This window comes from Acipenser ruthenus, chromosome 5 (assembly GCF_902713425.1).
Source record: "Acipenser ruthenus chromosome 5, fAciRut3.2 maternal haplotype, whole genome shotgun sequence".
NCBI lineage: Eukaryota > Metazoa > Chordata > Actinopteri > Acipenseriformes > Acipenseridae > Acipenser > Acipenser ruthenus.
This window is the reverse complement of record NC_081193.1, coordinates 7,222,163-7,241,807: the sequence shown is the minus strand read 5'-3', so window position 1 is coordinate 7,241,807 and position 19,645 is coordinate 7,222,163. Positions and strand designations below refer to the sequence as shown.

Sequence of the window (19,645 nt, the reverse complement as noted above, 5' to 3'; positions counted from 1 at the left end):
CCTGTTGAGAGTAGATCTGTTTTACTAGAAGTCTGCAGTGCTGAAACATTTCAGTTTCAGTGTAATGCAAGGGGGTCTGAATGTGGTGGAATGTTTTGTAATGCTCAGCCTGCATGATGGCTTCCCTTTCTACATCAAAAGCTTTTTTAATTAAATTTGAGGTTGCCATGAGAACTGAAAAAAACCCTCAGTGTTAAGAGGTTTTTTTTGTTTTGTTTTGTTTTGTTTTTTTTTTTGTTTGTTTTTTTTTAATCAAGAAATTGAGCAGGGAAAAACAATTTAATAATCACAAAGGACCACTTTACATTTTATCGTTCAAAGGCAAAGAGAATGTGTTGTCTAGGCCTGAGGAGTGAAACGTTCACTCATTCTTTGGCAGTGTGTTGTGGAAACTCCAGGAGGCTAACCAGATGCTGTCACAGCCACGCAGTAAATGGTTCATGATGATTTTTTATTTTTTTTATTTTTTATTAACCTATTAATAAAGACAAAACATACAGACTATTCCATCGAATGACTGGTATTAATATTTTATTGGAAATAATACGTCTTTGCATTTAATGCCTGTGCTGCATAGTTAGCTGTGAAGCTGAGTGAATGGAGAAGCATGAAGGAAGGCTGATTTCAAACCTAGCTAAACAGAGCTGACCTGGCAGTGAATGGGCATTCAGTGTACAATCAGTAAAAGAGTAAAGAGGTTTATTTGCTTCAAACATATTGGCAACCCCTTTCAAGGCTTTTGGGTGAGCCTGTGCACAGCTCTTGTCAAAAGTTTTGCATCACCATATAGAATTAACAAATTTTGCATCGTAACGTTGAATAAAACCTGCTGAATAATGTCACACTAACATTGAATTACATACCGCTTTGTAGTTTTCTATATACTTAACGAAAAACAAACAAAAATCGTGACATTTTGAAATCTAACATGAAATACTGTACTACTATTATGGCTTCTGGTAGACTTTTGCAATTATCATTTTGTAGTTTCTTTGATTACATGATGTTAAATAAAACATTGTATTTAACTTGCTCTTAATTGTATTATTACTTGTACTGTGATACTTGAAATGTATTTGCTTTCGATTGTAAGTCGCCCTGGATAACGGCGTCTCCTAAGAAATAAATAATAATAATAATAATAATAATAATAATAAAATATCTAAATATTTATATACCTTTAAACAAAAAAAAAAATATTGTCTAAATCATAGAATTGCAGGTGATGCTAAACTTTTGGGCCATAACTGCACATTATATTTGAGTACATAGCCTACTCTGTGGTACTTCCATTCAAGTTTTCTACAATATTGTAGCAAAACGTCAGTCACATAGTACATACTGCTCATGTGTGCCTCATTCATCTGCATTCTGTTGGCATTCAAACTTTCACTACACAGAATTCACCAAATACTGCTGCTTATAATCAAGATTATTCATTTGACAACTCTTTTATAGTGTTTGCTTTCCTGAAATGTATAGCCTGTGTGGCATCTCCAAGTTCCGCTCCAGTGGGAGTGTGAAGTATACTGTTCTGTAGATGAAAATTGAATTGGTACCCTAATGTCTTCCAGATTACTCTCTCTCAGAAGCGGGGATGATGTGCTATGCTTTCTGGACTTGCTCCACGGACTCTGCAGATGAGACACGCTACTTCAAACTAATGCCCCCTGCCGCATCGCATTATTGCAAGCAGGTTTCATTTTTAAGAATGATTCCATCAAGGGAACCGTGCTGCTTGCACACACACATGCTGAGCTGGATGCGAAGCGCAGCTTTACTAGTCACATGAATTCCAATGCCAGGCTGAATAGACATCTGCAACATTTGCTGCCTGTTGGCTTCACTGAAATCGATGTAAGGTAACTTCAAAGGAAGGTCGTTGCAGAAAAACAGCAAAATGTGGAGCTTGGTCAAGGCTGCAGTCTGCTCTTCATTAAGATGTGACTTCAAGGCTTTTTCCATGCTTGAATTTTATTGATAGACACAAAGGGCTCTTCCTAAAAGAACATTCTCCCAATACACTCCTGCTTCAAGGATGAGTCACAAGAAGAAGTGAAATTGGCTCCCTTTCCTGCCTCATTGGAGGCCAGGTTCAACCACCCCTTTGTCTGCCCTGGACAATCTTACTGGTGCCTCCACTTGGTGTTTACCCAGCTGAGGGTGTAGCTGCTGCTGGCGTTGAGGAGGTTCTTCTGCAGGAACACTTGGGGTTTGCTGTCATCCCTGTGGCTGTGGAAGAGGCGGAAGTGGCTGTGCTCCAGCTCCTTCAGGAGGCTGTACCAGTACCGCACGACCGTGCTGTCGTCCCCGCTCACCTCGAACCCGGGCCAGTGCAGATGCACTTCAAACAGCAGCTGCCCGATCTTATCGATGACGTTCTCCAGAACCAGGTTCTCTAGGATCTTCCACTCCGCACTCTCCATGTCGGCCTTGAGAACGTCGATCTGAGAAAGGAAAGAAAGCAAGCAAATGTGTCATTGAAGTGTTTTATATGCCTGTGAATGTACCATAACAACCCAATTTATACTTGGATTCTTCATGAACAAGCATCCCAGGGCACTAGGTCAATAAGAATCTTGGAAAATGAAACGCTGCTATTTTCTGGGGGAAGTTCATGAAACTCTTCTGGACTATTGGTTGTTGGACTCTTTGATTAAAGCTCCAGTATTATTAATGTCAGGAAAAGGTTAAAGAAAGGTCCTCTTTAGACCTCAAATATATTTTTAAGTTGTGTACCTTTATTAATCAATTGCTCAATTAGAACGCCTGTAAGCAATTAAAATCAATTGATTAAAAATTGTTTGTTTTTTTATTTACTTGTTTTTTTTTTGCAAGCAGCTTTAGCAGATGTTGTGTCCTAAACAAAATGTTTGTGGGGTGTATGCATAAAGGGTTAACGCAAGTTGCTATTCATAAGAGATTCATAAGAGATCATTCAGATGCGTCGTTAAGCCCCAGCGATTTTCGTCTATGAAGGTATGTTTTTAACGAATTGAGAGAAAGGTTAACGATTACCTCATTAGCATAAAGTTTTCATCGGTCCTGAGCGTCAACCTGCTATTCATAAGAGTGAACGACAGCAAAATGCTGTTGATAATTAGGCGTTATTGAACGCTTTCTACAGTCAAGTCTAAACTAACGACAACTTGGGCAGACTATTTTTTTAAAGACATATTTTATTACTACACTTGCTATGTTATACAGTTTGACATACCCGTGATTAACACTGCCTATTTTGGGGGAAAAAAAAAAAAAAAAAAAGAAAATCTGTAGCTTTATATTGTAGCGTGTACGTAATCACACATACAGACATAAACCCAACACTTTTGTACAGCGGTATCGGCGCTGTGCTTTAGTGGAAGAGGTCCCGGGTTCGCACCCGCTCGTGTGTGGATTGTCTCAGCTTGTGTGATGTGCCTGCCTGGGTTAACCGAGATCACTACAATATGAAAAGAAATGTGTAATAAAAATATATACTCACACAAGAACATATTCTTTGGCGTAATCATTTTGAAACAGCGCTGTGAAGCGGAGAGCAAGTGAGAGACTGAGAATCCAGTTATTATTATTATTATTATTATTATTATTATTATTATTATTATTATTATTATTATTATTATTATTATTGTTATTGTTGTTGTTATTTAGTTTAGATTTTTTTTTTGGTCCTGCAGTTAAGAATGGAAATCTTCTGTGTGCGTATGGAAATGTGTTTACCAGCATTGCCAAATAAAACGTATTTATTTAAAAAATACTTTTTTTCTAAATTACGCCCCTCTCATCAAAAGTTTGCCCTTGACTCTATTTACCCTGTAATGAAAGAAAGAAATTTGGCATCATATGAAAAATACCCTTTAATACTGCCAAAAATACTAGTTTCCCTAATTACAAAGATAAATGCTATGCACAATTCAACAGTCTGTCTAGCTATATTTATGACAGTATATTTGTGACACTTGCTGACATCTCAATACTTCAGAATGAGTAAGCTTTTTATCATTCGTACTAATACTCTTTTCAATCAAACTAACTCAATTTTTCTCAAATTGGTTTATTTATGCCAGGGGTTGTTATCACAGGAGACGTTTTGAATCTGGGTATGAATCGTAGCTCAGCTACTAAATGATTTTGGGCAAGTCTGCTAACCTTGATGTGTCTTTGTCTGTGCCAGTTAGCTGCACGGATGGCAGCACTGCACCCAGCTAGACCCTGCTTGAAATGAAATTATTTCCATTTGGTTGTGCTATCCTGGGAAATAATAACAGAACCCTGCTAGAGATCATCCAGGTGCTCTGTGCGCCCACTGAACAATCAAGTCTCTTACTTTTCATACACAGCTGCTTGCCTGACAAAAACAAAAAAGACAGATATCTACTAACCAGGGGCTGGGAGTGAAGCTTTATCACTAGCTCACCTGAATGGTAAGCCAAAGGGCTGAATTGAATCCCACTAGTTTGAAATCTTAATGTTACGTTAACTCCCTAGCAGTGGACTTACACCATTCCAGCCATCTTTAATAACCCTGAAGAAATGAATCTGCTGTTTCAAGTGTACATAAAGCCATTGGCAGCTGGATTGTATTGTGTTCCAATTGTTTGCACATGTCTTTAGTCTTGCCAGAATAGACTCTTTGAGCTGCCAGCAATTTAAGAAGATATCTGTTCCTCAGTAAACAAGTCATGCAATAGACCACACAAACTTCAGTTAAATAGACACGGTAAAGTACCCAGTGCATTCACATTTGTATATCCAGGTGTTGGTTTAAAGTACTGAAACACTCGCTGTACAAGGGTCTCTTTCCAAAATAGTCTGCACGCTCAGAGACCTCCTACAAATATCTTCTGATAATAACCCATATCATACCTCTGGAGCCAGCTCACTCCCTTCTTCTAATTAGGTGCTTAAAACAATGAGGGCGAGGAACTGAAGAGGAAAGGAGTGCATTTATCAGGCAACATGTTTTAATGGAGAGCTTTGTAGTGAGACTGAGGGTGTACAGTGTGGGCGTGTTTGATCCTTATTATTGTTTGATACCTTATTCTCCTTCTTTATTCTTTTTGGTTTTTTGCTATGCTCTTTCATTTGCGTTTGTCTCCAATTACCGGCTCCGCAGGCCAGACAGCAGGCACTAGATTTAAACAAAAGGGAAAAGGGGGATGTATTTTCATCATATATCACTGGCCTGTAGGAAACCCAGCTGTTGCCTGCCAAGGCAGAGCACCGTGCAGAATCCGTTAAGGGGAGCCTGTAAATCAGCACTGACTGCAGGCCCCTGGATCTCATTCTGGCTGGAGACTAGATGAGGAGTAAGTGCATCCTACAGATTTGCATTGAATCCTGGGTTTTGATTTCCAAAATTCTATTTTGGAATTCCAGAATTCTATTTTTGACATCACAAAATCTGACAAAATTGTTGGTATCCAAAATATAATTTTTAATATAATAAATTGATGATTAAATGTTAAAACAGCTTATTACAGTCCCATTCATTTCTACAGCTGTGTTCAGTACAGCATGTACCTTCACCTCTCAAAAAGGTCACCACTGATATATTTGATCAAAAATCGCAATCCATGTTTTCACACACAATATTTTTTTTCTGGCACACCTGAAGATTCAAGGCTATTTTTTAATGTCAATGGAGATATAATTATACTCTGTGACAAACGTTAGTCTTTGTGTAGTCGAATCATTACTCTTCATAGTTTCCACTACGTTCGTTCACTACTGAAATTAACAAATCTAAATGTATCCTAGTCTGGCTATATTCCATAGTAAATTTTAAGTTTAGATTGGTATTGTTTATCTACAGGTAGTGGACAAAGAAATGGAAACACCAATGTAAAGTCACTTAATAGGGTGTTGGGCCACTATGGTATCCCGCTCTGTGGAGTTCTCGGCGGACCGTTTTTGATGAAACTGTTTGCTCACGCCTCAGGTTGAAATTTGCAGTCAATTGATCTGCAGTTGCTCGCCTGTTTTGCCTTGCACTTCGAATTAATGCACGGATATCACGATCCTGGAGTATGCTTCCGCCCACTGTTGCCCTTTGCTGACGATGTCTTTCCCTCGGAGTTCCATGCCGACATCACCTTAGATACCATTGCTCGCGAAACATCAGCAAGTTGAGCTGTCTTGGTCACTGAAGCTCCTGCCAAACGCGCCCCAACAATCACCCCTCTTCCAAAGTCACTGAGGTCTCCTCTTGCAGCCATGCTAGCCATAATTATAGGCAACCAGGCCTGTCCAGCATTTTTATACATGACTCTGAGCATGCTGGAATGTTATTTGCTTAATTAACGCATGAGCCACACCTGTGTGGAAGCCCTTGCTCTCAATATACTTGGTGTCCCTCATTTACCAATTTTTTTGTCCACTACCTGTAATCTCTAAACAAAAATAGATCAGTCTCAGATGCCATCCATATTAATAACATATCATCAATATATTTTTTTCAAAACAAAACAGAGGCAGTGTCATTGATATATGTTTTCCCCAATATCCCATATATGAATGTATAGTTTGACGCAAACGCATAGCCCATGATTGTGCCTTGAATTTATAAATAAAATTTATCTTTAAAGAAGAAGTAATTTGATCCCTATATAAATGTCGTTAATTTTCAAAAGGAAATCCATGTGTACAGTGCCTTGCATAAGTATTCACCCCCCTTGGACTTTTCCACATTTTGTAGTGTTACAACCTGGAATTAAAATGGATTTAATTAGGATTTTTTGTCACTGATCTACACAAAATAGTCCATAATGTTGAAGTGGGGAAAAAAATCTACATATTTTTCAAAATTATTTACAAATAAAAAACTGAAAAGTCTTGAATGCATAAGTATTCACCCCCTTTGCTGTGACACCCCTAAATAAGCTCTGGTGCAACCAATTGCCTTCAGAAGTCACATAATTAGCTGAATGGAGTTCACCTGTGTGCAATTAAAGTGTCACATGATCTCAGATTAAATACACCTGTTTCTGGAAGGCCCCAGTGTTTGTTAGAGAGCATAACTAAACAAACTGCATCATGAAGACCAAGGAGCTATCAAAACAAGTCCGGGATAAAGTTCCGGAGAAGCACCAATCAGGGTTGGGTTATAAAAAAATATCCCAAACTTTGAACATCCCCCGGAGCACCGTTAAATCCATTATTAAAAAATGGAAAGAATATGGCACAACCGCGACTCTGCCTAGAGAAGGCCGTCCACCAAAACTCAGTGACCAGGTAAGGAGGGCATTAGTCAGAGAAACAACCAAGATGCCAATGGTAACTCTGAAGGAGCTGGAGAGATCCACTTCTGAGATTGGAGAAACCGTCCGTGGGACAACTATAACCTGGACGCTCCACAAAGCTGGGCTTTATGGAAGAGTGGTGAGAAGAAAGCCATTGCTGAAAAAAAATCCATATCAAATCCCGTTTGGATTTTGCCAAAAGGCATGTGGGAGACACAGCAAACATGTGGAAAAAGGTTCTCTGGTCTGATGAGACCAAAACTGAACTTTTTGGCCTTAGCGCAAAATGCTATATGTGGTGCAAAGCCAACACTGCTCATCACCCTGAGAACACCATCCCCACGGTGAAGCATGGTGGTGGCAGCATCATGTTATGGGGATGCTTTTCATCGGCAGGGACTGGGAAACTGGTCAGGACTGAGGGCAAGATGGATGGAGCCAAATACAGGGAAATTCTAGAGGAAAACCTGTTTCAGTCTGCAAGAGACCTGGGACTGGGGCGGAGGTTCACCTTCCAGCAGGACAATGACCCTAAACACACAGCCAAAGCTACACTGGAGTGGTTTAAAAACAAGAACCTGAATGTCTTAGAATGGCCCAGTCAAAGCCCAGACCTCAATCCGATTGAGAATCTGTGGCAAGACTTGAAAATTGCTGTTCACCAACGGTCCCCATCCAACTTGACAGAGCTTGAGCAATTTTGCCAAGAAGAATGGGCAAAAATTGCAGGATCCAGATGTGCAAAGCTGGTAGAGACTTACCCAAAAAGACTCACAGCTGTAATTGCTGCCAAAGGTGCTTCTACCAAGTATTGACTCAGTGGGGTGAATACTTATGCAACCAACAAATGTCTTTTTTTTGTTTAATTAACTTTTGTGTCACAATAAAAAATATTTTGCACCTTCAAAGTGTTAAGTATGTTGTGTAAATCAAATGGTAAAAATCCCAATTAAATCCATTTTAATTCCAGGTTGTAACACTACAAAATGTGGAAAAGTCCAAGGCAAGTGAATACTTATGCAAGGCACTGTAGATCTCTTCGCTTTACTTCAGAATAAAATGACAGTGTTTTTAACTCACCCTCACATGGTATGTTAGTACACAGAAAAGAGCAGCCATGTTATTTATCTGATATGATGTCATGAAGTTGCTCTCCCAATATACAAATATACATTTCCCCCCCCAGAAGCATTTTTCACTGTGGAAAGTCTGTATACCGCATGAGGATGGTTTAGAAGCACTGCCATTTTATTTTGAAGCAAAGCGAAACAACATTGTACTGTAGATTAATTACTTCTATAATAGAGGGCAATGGTAGCACAATACACTGTACACTCCCAAAACATATGTATGACTAAATAAATGGTATGTTTTTAGAAGCTATATACACTGCAATTATAATAGTAGGTTTGTAGGCAGCTTATCACTGCTTATAACTTATCAAAAGGCAAGGTATTTTGGTAAGATTGTACACAGAACAAACAGAATGCACTGTCGTCTCAAAATAGAGCAGCTTCCCTCGTCTCAACAAAACATTACACTACACCTGCGCTGGCTTATCATCACTCCTGTAGAATAAACCAGATCCCCTAAATCCAGAGATTCAATAAAAACAGAAGATTGCCTTTGTTGCAAACCTAGAGACAGCAATTGGTATTTGTTTGTTTTCAAACTAAAAGCCTATTCATTTTAACCTTGATGCAATACTAAGCTTGTAATTCACTGAAGCCTATATTAATGTCTGGATATCTAGAATAAACCTGCACACCGAATATATAACACAGTCCATATAGAATACAATTTTCCTAAACATTATACAAGTTATACTCCTAACATGTGAGAACCTGCTTGTTCAGCCTTTAAGCAATATTCATAACTATTTTGTTGTTTATGTGTTTATCACTGGGGAAACAGTCGGTCAGTCAGTCTTCCATTTAAAAAACAATTGAAAACAAAGCAATATTTTATTCTCTGATTAAATCATCAAGGGCACATAATTATAATTATGTTTTAAATGCATGGCATGTCAATATGTTTAGTAGAGTGATCTTTTTTTAACCCATTAAAAAAACCCAAAAAACACTGTAGATAATAAATGTAATTCCAGACAAATGTTAAATGGGAGAAAGCCAGGACCCTACTGGAAATAAGCACTTTGGCTGGGTTACTCTGGGTAATCTAAATGCTATTAGCAGGCTATCACAGCCAGGCTACTGTACATTACCAGTGTAGTGTGGACAGCAGGTTTTAGCTTATGATTGACATAGTGTCAGTTATCCTGGTAGTGGACACATGACAAATGACTGAGCTATCTTGATTAATATAATGGCCGTTTCAGTGCTGTCAGATCCAAACACATTTAACCATGATTAATAATACCACAGGCACAATTTAAGGTCACATTTATGTGAACGGCAAACAGAATATTAGCACTCAAAATTACCTAATTGGGTAGGTGCCTCCCCCTTATGTAAACCACCAATATTTTTTAGTTTAAATCACTATGTAACAAGTTTAAATTTAAATCACTATGTAACACAATTTTTGTTCCTGGGTAGTAAGTGTTATTTCCTAATTGCTTATGCCTCAAAAGTATAGAAAATGGCTATTATTCCCCACGAACTTTGCTTTTGTGACCAGGACAGTGATATTTTGAAATGTACCTATTTCCAATGAGAAAACGGGCGAATTTGTGTCTTTTCGTTCACATAAAGTCAGAAAAAAACAACATATGAATCCAAATTAACATGTAGCTATACTAAAGTAATACAAAAATGACTACAAAAGATTTAGAAGTGAGTAGTTTTTCGAGATTTACGATTATACTGTAAATCACTTTCACGAATCAGCCCCCAAATGTAGTCTCCCATCATGTTCTCGTTATACTGTCCTTGGTAGCGGCGTTCAAAGTCTAGTATATCCTGGTGGAAGTGCTCGCCTTGCTCCTCCGAGTACGCTCCCATGTTCTCCTTGAATTTATCAAGATGAGCATCAAGGATATGGACTTTGAGGGACATCCTACAGCCCATTGTGCCGTAGTTCTTCACCAGAGTCTCAACCAGCTCCACATAGTTTTCGGCCTTGTGATTGCCCTGTAAGCCCCGAACCACTGCGACAAAGCTGTTCCAAGCCGCTTTCTCCTTACTAGTGAGCTTCTTGGGGAATTCATTGCACTCCAGGATCTTCTTTATCTGTGGTCCGACGAAGACACCGGCTTTGACCTTTGCCTCAGACAGCTTAGGGAAGAAGTCTTGAAGGTACTTGAAGGCTGCCGACTCCTTATCTAGAGCTCTGACAAATTGTTTCATAAGGCCCAATTTGATGTGCAGTGGTGGCATCAGCACCTTCCGGGGGTCCACCAGTGGCTCCCACTTGACGTTGTTCCTCCCCACAGAGAACTCGGTCCGCTGTGGCCAGTCCCACCTGTGGTAGTGCGCCTTGGTGTCCCTGCTGTCCCAAAGGCAAAGATAGCAGGGAAACTTGGTAAAACCACCTTGGAGACCCATCAGGAATGCCACCATTTTGAAGTCTCCTATGACCTCCCAGCCGTACTCATCATACTTCAAGGCGTCCAGCAAGGTCTTGATGCTGTTGTAATCCTCTTTGAGGTGCACCGAGTGAGCCAGGGGAAGAGACGGGTACTTGTTACCATTATGGAGCAGCACGGCTTTGAGGCTCCTGGATGAGCTGTCAATGAAGAGGCGCCACTCATTCTGGTTACAGGAGATTCCGATTGCCTCGAACAGACTGGTCACATTGTGGCAGAAGCAGAGCCCATCTTGACGGGTGAAGAAGCTGGAAAAAGGTTGGTGAAGCTTCCTCTGATCTGCGACTTGCACACTTTCATCCAACAAGTTCCACTGCTTGAGCCTAGACGTCAAAAGCTCGGCATTGGACTTGGTGAGACCAAGATCTATAATCAAGTCGTTGAGGTCTTTTTTGTTGGGGTAGTATGGGTTTCTCTCCTCAGCTCCACCTCTGAAATTGTCATCTGGATCTACAACGTCTTCCTCGCTCTCTGACTTGCTGCTCTCTTCTAAAGACGGCTGCTCTCTCTCCGGAGGAGTGGGTACGGGGAGCTCATGGCAGTGTGGCACCGGGGCGATGGATGAAGGAAGGTCCGGATACGTGATAGCAGGTGCATTCTTGCCAGTCCGACATTTGGAAGGGTCCACCATGCAGAAGTAGCAGTTGCTTGAGTGGTCAGTGGGTTCCCGCCAAATTCTTGGGATAGCGAACTTCATGGCTCTCTTTTCCCGTCTGTACCATCCTACAAAAATACATTTATTTCACCCATGACTAATGTGTAAGAGATTCTCGCAACATTTTTCATATTATTTTTTCAATAACATTGAAAATTGTAAAACATTTTAAAATTAAAAACTTTTACAATTTAAAAAATTTTAACAAAATTTATGACATAAAATTCCGAGCAACAATTGTCCATCTTACCTTCCAGAGTTTTTTTGCAGTGCTCGCAGGTGAAATGAGGTGCCCAGGGTTTGTCTTGATCCCCGACAGGCATGCCAAAATATGCCTTGTAGGCCTCACACATCTTAGCAGATTCTTCTACGGAGTACTTTTTCGGTCTTGTCTTGATAAATTGGCCGCAGACATAGCAAAATACGTCCGCCGGATGCTTGCAGCCTCTTGATGCCATCTCAGAAAAATGCAGATATGTATCCACTTAGGCAGCTGGAACTAAACTGAACTGGTGGGCTTAAGGCCCCTGTATTTATACTACTATTTATATTACTGGAAAGTTCTAGAAAGTTCTAGAAAGTTCTAGGAGTTACTCCAAGTTTACTCAGCACTGAATCTATCTGGAATGTTCTGGAAAATAGGTAAATTTCAAAATATCACTGTCCTGGTCACAAAAGCAAAGTTTGTGGGGAATATAGCCATTTTCTATACTTTTGAGGCATAAGCAATTAGGAAATAACACTTACTACCCAGGAACAAAAAAAAAAAAAAAAAATTGTTACACGGTGTAATAGTTAGATAGATTTCAAGCAAATAAGCATTGCTTTCAAATAATTCATTTTTCAGTAATAATAATATGTATTGGAACCATCGCCTTGTCGAGCTTTTGAGAATTTAAAGAAAATCAAGCCAAGGAAACTGATTGATCTTCAAGGTGATTCACCTCTAGCAGTGCATAAGACAATTCTTACTGCACGCTCATGTGATCTTGTTCAGCCAATCACTGCATTTCATTTATCCATGCCTGGGTGTGTTTTTAAATGAATGCCCAATTTGTGGCATTACATTATTTCATGAGTTTTAGATAAATAATTACAACTCATATAACCATTCTGGGGGCAAAACATTTTTAAGTGAAGGGAAAGGCTATTTTCCTTGCCCAGTTCTCATGTATATTGCTTTGTGTGAGAAATAAAGAGAGATGATGTATTTCATAGCAAATTCAAGCAAGAAACGGTATTCTGTATTTTCACCCAACGTAGACGATATAATGTCTTTTCTTCAAGTGGATCAACTACATGTTGTCTAGACTCACTGAAGTATGCCATCCTTACATGGTAAAGTAGCTCTAAACATGTTTTATACAAAACTACACAGCTGTCATGTCAGAAAGCTATGGGGTACTTTGGCACCCACTTTCTGAATCACAGCTCCTTGCATGGAAAAAAAACACAATTGCAGAAACACTTGCAAAACATGGTCAAAGTAAGCTTCAGTCTGCCATGCTGTCTGTCTGCACATCCCTTTAAAAAAATGAGTGTTTTAGCAGCCAAGCTAATGCCCATTTTCGGTTTGCCGTGTGTCTGCAGCCTTTCAATTAGTTATCCCTTGTGACATCCTGTAACTTGCTATCCAGCTGTAAACATTCGCTAAAAAACAAGCATGCATTTGCTATCCAAACGATATTTCCAAAAGATATTTCCGTCCTCACTTTTTTCCTGCAAAACATTAGTGTCTTCATGCCAGAGGAAAAGTGACAGCCCTGTGCCTGCGCAGGGAGCTGCTCTGTTCCACCCCCTATTGTAATCTTATACAGAACCAAGTCAATTTGAAACATCATTTCAAATGTTTTTAAAGATTTTTTGTACAGACTTTGTAAGTAGATTTCATTAAGGGAAAGTCTTTCAATCAATGCAAACCATAAAAATGCTTTGTCTCAAAGCTGAGCAGGCCATGGCTTTTACTGTGAAATCCCTTTTATCCCATTCAACTGGAGCCAAGTTAAAATGTAAGTGTGGCATACTGGCAGACAGCCTTTAAATTCAGTACCTTGTGATTGGGAAACACTCATCACATTTGGACAAGCAGATCTCTCGATATGTGCAACTACAGATATATATATATATATATATATATATATATATATATATATATATATATATATATATATATATATATAGATATAGATATAGATATAGATATAGATATAGATATACAGTACTGTATGTGAGACACAGTAAAGGTGAACATACTCAATATAATAACAAATGCTCACAGAGAATTAATTCACAATGATAGATTTAGAAATGTCTTATATACAATGAAAGCAAAATCTGTTTTTATTACTATCTGAAAAATGTCTTATTTATGTATGCTATAGTTTATTTTTGTTTTACATTGGATACAGCCGCAGTTTATTATTATTATTATTATTATTATTATTATTATTATTCACAGCTATGCAATGGCATGTTAAGCAAGCCACTGTATTGTTTGTGAAGTCTTGTGAAATATTCACGAGTGGTGCGTGTGTGTGGAGAGCTCCTGCTGCTCACCTGAATGGAGGAACAGAGCTAGAGAATATCTTACTCTTGAGACAACAGTGGTATAGTTACATGTGCATACAAAGACTAATGCTACTGTTTCAGTATGGAGGTATTTGATGCTTTATTAACCGCTGAACAATGCACTTAGAAGGAGCAGTTATATAGCTGAAGCATAGCTCTACCTGCACCATCTCCTTCCCTCCATGGGAGTCAGTCTTGCACCACATCCCATTGCTTCTCCTACCTCCGGTTCAAAGTCACTAATGACTGCTGCCTCATCATTCATAGCAAAGCTAGTTGAATTGATTTGATTGGTTTTAATAATCAAAATCAAAACGTGACTGCCCAAGACTGTGGCATTAAAGAGAATACTCACAACAGCACAAAAAATAAAGTCTCTTTGCAGTGTGCCTCCCCGGCTATGTTAACAGGAACCTCTCGTTTCACGATTTCAAGACTGTGTCACACTCATATAAACATCTTGATTGCTGAATACGTTTTCCAGAGTGAATTTGGTGAGAAAATCATTCCGATTTGTTGCCTTGTGAGTTTGTACTCTATATGGAACCAAGCTTCTTAACTTCAGATCTTTGCTGCTTCTGAAAAGCCCTCTTCCGATTGGTTCAACTGCAGAAAAGGCCATTGCCATTGGCTGAGGTCATTGCCCTTTCTGGCTGAAGAACAGTGGCAAGATGAACACAGGCCATCCATCGGGGTATTCTGTTTTATTTTACTTGCAGTATCGCTAAGTAGGTCTTTGGGAAATAGTTTTTCGGTATGCATTTGGCAATGCAAATTCTCCGATCTTACCTTTCTGTGGCCGAAGTCATTCAAGATGGTGCCCAGCTTTTTGGTGTTGCTGTGCTGTTTGTTTGGCGGGATGGCAGGGTTGGGGTCCCTCCAGTCGATGGACAGTCGGTGGTGCCAGAGCTGCTTGGCCTCCTGAACGTGTGGCACTTTGATACTGGGGTTGAAGCAGTGGACCTCACAGCCTGCCTTGGCCAAGCTCACTTCCAATTGCTTGTCCTCACTCCCCAGCCTGCAACACACACACAAAAACAAAAGATGGTCACACTTACAGTACCAAACAAGGGCAATTATGTTATTATTATTATTATTATTATTATTATTCATAATAATAATAATAATACTCTGTTAAATCCAGTATAAAACCTAATTAAAAGTCCTATATAAAAAATCTGCTGTACTGTTACACTGTAATGATCCAGGGGTCTGCCAGCGAGTGTCAGCAGACAGTGCCCGTTTGGAATATGGGTCGAACTAATCCAAATATGTATATTAACTTATTCTCTAATGGGAATGGACAAATACAGCAAAATGTGTCCTGTTCAATCTGGGATTGTTTTGGGGATGGTTAGCAGGACTGCCGGTCACCTCATATTTTGGGCAGTGATTTAGCATCATTCATATCTAATATTCTTTACTCAACTATGTCTGCACTTTTTACAAGCTTAATCGTAGGCTCAGCCCTGATCAGACTGGTGCCTATTGGTTGCTGCAACATTGAGGCTGGAAATACGACTTTCCTGCTGGACTACAGTGTGTCATACATGCAAGACAACCTACACCTGGAGGGTAACTATACCCTGTGAGTGCTCTTCCTGCAAAATACACTGCTTATATTGAGGAGGCAGATAAAGGGAGTCTGTTCATTTTCTTTACCATCATCTGCCTCTCAAATAACAGTGCCTGGGTAGGCACTACTGCTAAATATTGAACAGGCGCCAATTTCCCTGGCTCTGCTTGTTTTTTTTTTATCCACTTACCCGTCATTGTCATCCAACAGTACTGTTGTATGCACCGTAGCAAGGCAAATTATCCAATGAAAATCAATTACGTCAATGTCATTCAGCTGCTGTTTTCAAACTGTTATTTTTTATTATCATTGGAAGAGCATAATATATTAAAGAAAAAAGAAATGAAGACAGGCCACTAAAAATCCAAAGTAGCTTTTTTTAAACAGCCCCAGAGCCAAAGACTGGAACTTTTACCCGCCGAGTCACCCGCTGAGCAGAGTGGAAAAAAGGCCAGCAAGATTAACAATTAGCTTCTGCAGATTAAGCTGTAAAATTACGTATGTTGTATTATGTTCCATTTGTAGTTGTTACACTGTGTAGTTATCAATGAGGTTATGTGCAACAATGCAAGTACTTGTCATGAGTGTGTTTTAACATTATTTTAGTTGCTGTAATGTAGGTAGTTTTTGTTATTGCCTTTTGATACCGTTGTATCCATAAAAAATAACTGCATTTATCCTGCATGATGGCAGATTTGGCAAATGTGTGACCCCTAAAGATTTTTTAGCAGTTGATTCAGCATAATGAATAAGTAAGTTAGTGATTCTGTTAACTGTTTAAATTGTGTTCTACAGGTTTTGTTGTTTGTCTATAAACCTCAGTTTGCTAACCTCATTTTACTGTATGTATTTACTGTACGTTGTAACGATAATAAGTGGGTCCATAAAGCACCCCTACAGCAATGGTAAAATAATGTTTCTTATAACCACTTCAGTGTCCTGTAACACTAAGATTCGACTCTGTGTGTATCAATACAATTGACATGAATCCGTCTGTATAAGTATTATGAGGTGTTTCTCAAAGGTGGAACCCTTCTTTGAAAAAAAGGGTTTCCACATTTATCAGTTAATTCAAGTACTGGAATCTTGTTGCTAATAATTTGGTTCGTCGAACAGCCAGCTTTCATTGTTATTTGCCGATGAGGTTTTTTCTGTTTTTTTTTCCATATTGCAAAATGGCCAACTGGCATTATAATCAATGTTATTTTAAAAACCTGTACTAACAGAAATAGATAATTCTATTGTATCTTTCATGTGGATTGTTGATTTATTCTTTTAGAAATTGCAGCACGATTCCACTGTGTATAAAGAGTTCTTCTACTTGGTTTAGCACCATGCTTATTGCATGAACTAATATACATAGCATACATCTCAAGAGGTGAATAGACACTTGGAATCTAACAAAGCCCAGCTATCTGTTATGTTCTCTAACTTTGCTGTGAGTAGGCAAAATTAAGACATCTGCTTACATTAAAAGGCCAAGCTGAAAGAGCCCTGTACACTGGTGTACATAAGATTAAAACTAGCTAGAGTACTTCATGTGTTTCTCAAATTTAGGAAACAGCTTGGTTTGCCTTCAACAGCTCATGCATAGATAAATGCACATACAGTATGCTTTGTTTTGGCAAATTAGTAAACGTGTGATGTGTAATGAGTCCACTTCTTTACATGAATATTTCAATAGCACTTATCTTCCACAGCAACGGCATCAAAGTGGCAGTTTGGAAACAAATATACATAAATCAGCTGTGTGAACAAAGTGCAGAGAACAGTAAAATATCCCTGTTAGAAACCCAGTTAATTTTATTATATCACATTATCAGATTTACAGTTAGTTGTTACACTTAAATGCTGGTTCTAGAACAAAAAATAATATTTCATGTTTCCATAATTTGCATTTAAGCCATTTTGGTTGAAAAACCAATAGTACCAGAGAAATAATCTACTCATTTCACAGCTTTGGGACAGTTCACTTTCCACCACTGGAGGGTGTATCAGTAATGTTAGAGCAGTTTTCAAACCAGCCCTAAACTAATCACTAGGTGCTTCTGTGCCCAGTCTCATTGCCCAATGCAGTCCAGGGGCCTATCACTGTAAATGTAAGGGTTAAGCATATATGATGAGATCTCCATGAAGAGGCAAAGGGATTCTTGACATGACATATAAACTATGAAGTATTAAGAAAGTGAATAAAGAGGCATTATCCACTTTTCCTGGAGAACAATGAGAGCTCAGTAAGGATTATCTATCCAGCCCCAACACACCTGTGTTATCTCTCATCGGGTTTAATAAGGACCACTTATTCAGATTCATTACCAATAGGCAGCTGTAACAAGATTGGCTGCTTTTCCATTCTTAATAGCAGCATTAATGTTTAAGTCAGTCATGGCTTTCCACCTGCATTTGGTAAACTGGTAATAATGTGGGTAGCAATCCCACTAACATTACATTTTGAGTATCTTATAGGCTGAGGATTTGATAAGAAAAAAAAAACCTGAGGCCTTGCAATCCACTCTTACCCCAGGGAATACACTCGGCATTGTTTCTTCTTAATTTGCTGAGCCAGGCTGTATCTCCCATCCAGACAGGCCAGCCAGGGCGACCCTGTGATCCAGGGGTTATTAATCACTCCGTTCTCCAGTGCATTTCCACAGGAAATCTGCTGAATGACAGAAGCTGTGATGAGTTCACTTATTTAAAAATGATCAGTAGGCTTCATCCACATGCATATATTTCTAACCAGTGTCCACAGACACACATGATGTTGTCAGAAAGTTGTAGACTGAATATAGAACACAGAGTGCATTTAAAAAATCCTTAAAGATATTAGTGGTGATTTACATGTCGCTTACAAACATCAAAAATCTAGACATGTACAGAAAGCTTTGTTTATGAATGTAGACCCCATCACAGTATTGGCTTTTATAAAAATAAGAAGAAAAAATCTTCAATCAACCCGTATTTTGTCCTACATATGTCATATTTCTCCACTGTATACTTTTACTAACAAGGAGCGTTACTTCTCATACCTTTCTGTTTAGGCAATAAACAGAAAGTTGTTTTTTTTGTTTAACTGTTTGTGTAATTTATCCAGCTATATTTACAAAAACAAATGTGTAAGCCAACTGAAGACATCACTTTTAATGGTGGTATATATGTAGTTTATATAATAGGGCTTATCACGGATCACTACTATGGAATAGCGTAAAGTATCTGGATTTTAAATCCATACTGTCCAGTGGCATTCTAAAGCAGTATAGCATTAATCAAACTAATAGTGCTGCAAGCCATTATGGTTACATCATTGATTTGAAAGAAGAAGAAGAAACAGGACCATACATTTTAAATCTATTAACAGAGCTAGTTTGTCAAGCTTTTTTTTAATGAATTATTTTAGAAACTGTAAAAGTGGATGGTATGAGTGAAAATGGGTTGAGTGACAATGAGTGAACCAGTATAACTTACTGAGGCCATTGGATTGAAACTGGTTCTGATTCCTCTCACAATATGATCTTGCTAGCATTATGATCTTGCTCAGATATTAAAGGGTTAAGTTCATGTGATGGATCCTCCTAGCAGCTGATGAGTTCATAATACTAACTGTGTAAAATTGTGAGGTAGAGGTTTGCATCCACCCCTTGAACAAAGAAAACTATGCGGCGATCTGATTCAAACATTCAAAATCCTAAAAGGTATAGACAATGTCGACCCAGGGGACTTTTTTGACCTGAAAAAAGAAACAAGGACCAGGGGTCACAAATGGAAATTAGATAAAGGGGCATTCAGAACAGAAAATAGGAGGCACTTTTTTACACAGAGAATTGTGAGGGTCTGGAACCAACTCCCCAGTAATGTTGTTGAAGCTGACACCCTGAGATCCTTCAAGAAGCTGCTTGATGAGATTCTGGGATCAATAAGCTACTAACAACCAAATAGGCAAGATGGGCTGAATGGCCTCCTCTCTTTTGTAAACTTTCTTATGTTCTTATGTTCTTATTGCCTCTCTATTCAGTTCAATGGGCTGAGATGCCAAGCCATTACACTCACTTGTATGAAAT

At 38.8% G+C, this 19,645-nt stretch overlaps 1 protein-coding gene across 1 annotated transcript in view; it reads right to left on the bottom strand.

The window, feature by feature from the left end:
* Window positions 1-254: 254 nt before the first annotated feature.
* LOC117402752 (probable methyltransferase-like protein 24) overlaps window positions 255-19,645 on the bottom strand; it is a 34,197-nt gene continuing 14,806 nt past the window's right edge. The window contains exons 3-5 of the mRNA XM_059023580.1: window positions 18,107-18,246; window positions 14,801-15,029; window positions 255-2,447 (exon numbers count right to left, since the gene is read on the bottom strand). Coding sequence (XP_058879563.1) covers window positions 2,127-2,447; window positions 14,801-15,029; window positions 18,107-18,246 — 690 coding nt within the window. The 3' untranslated portion in view covers window positions 255-2,126. The remainder of the gene's footprint in view (window positions 2,448-14,800; window positions 15,030-18,106; window positions 18,247-19,645) is intronic.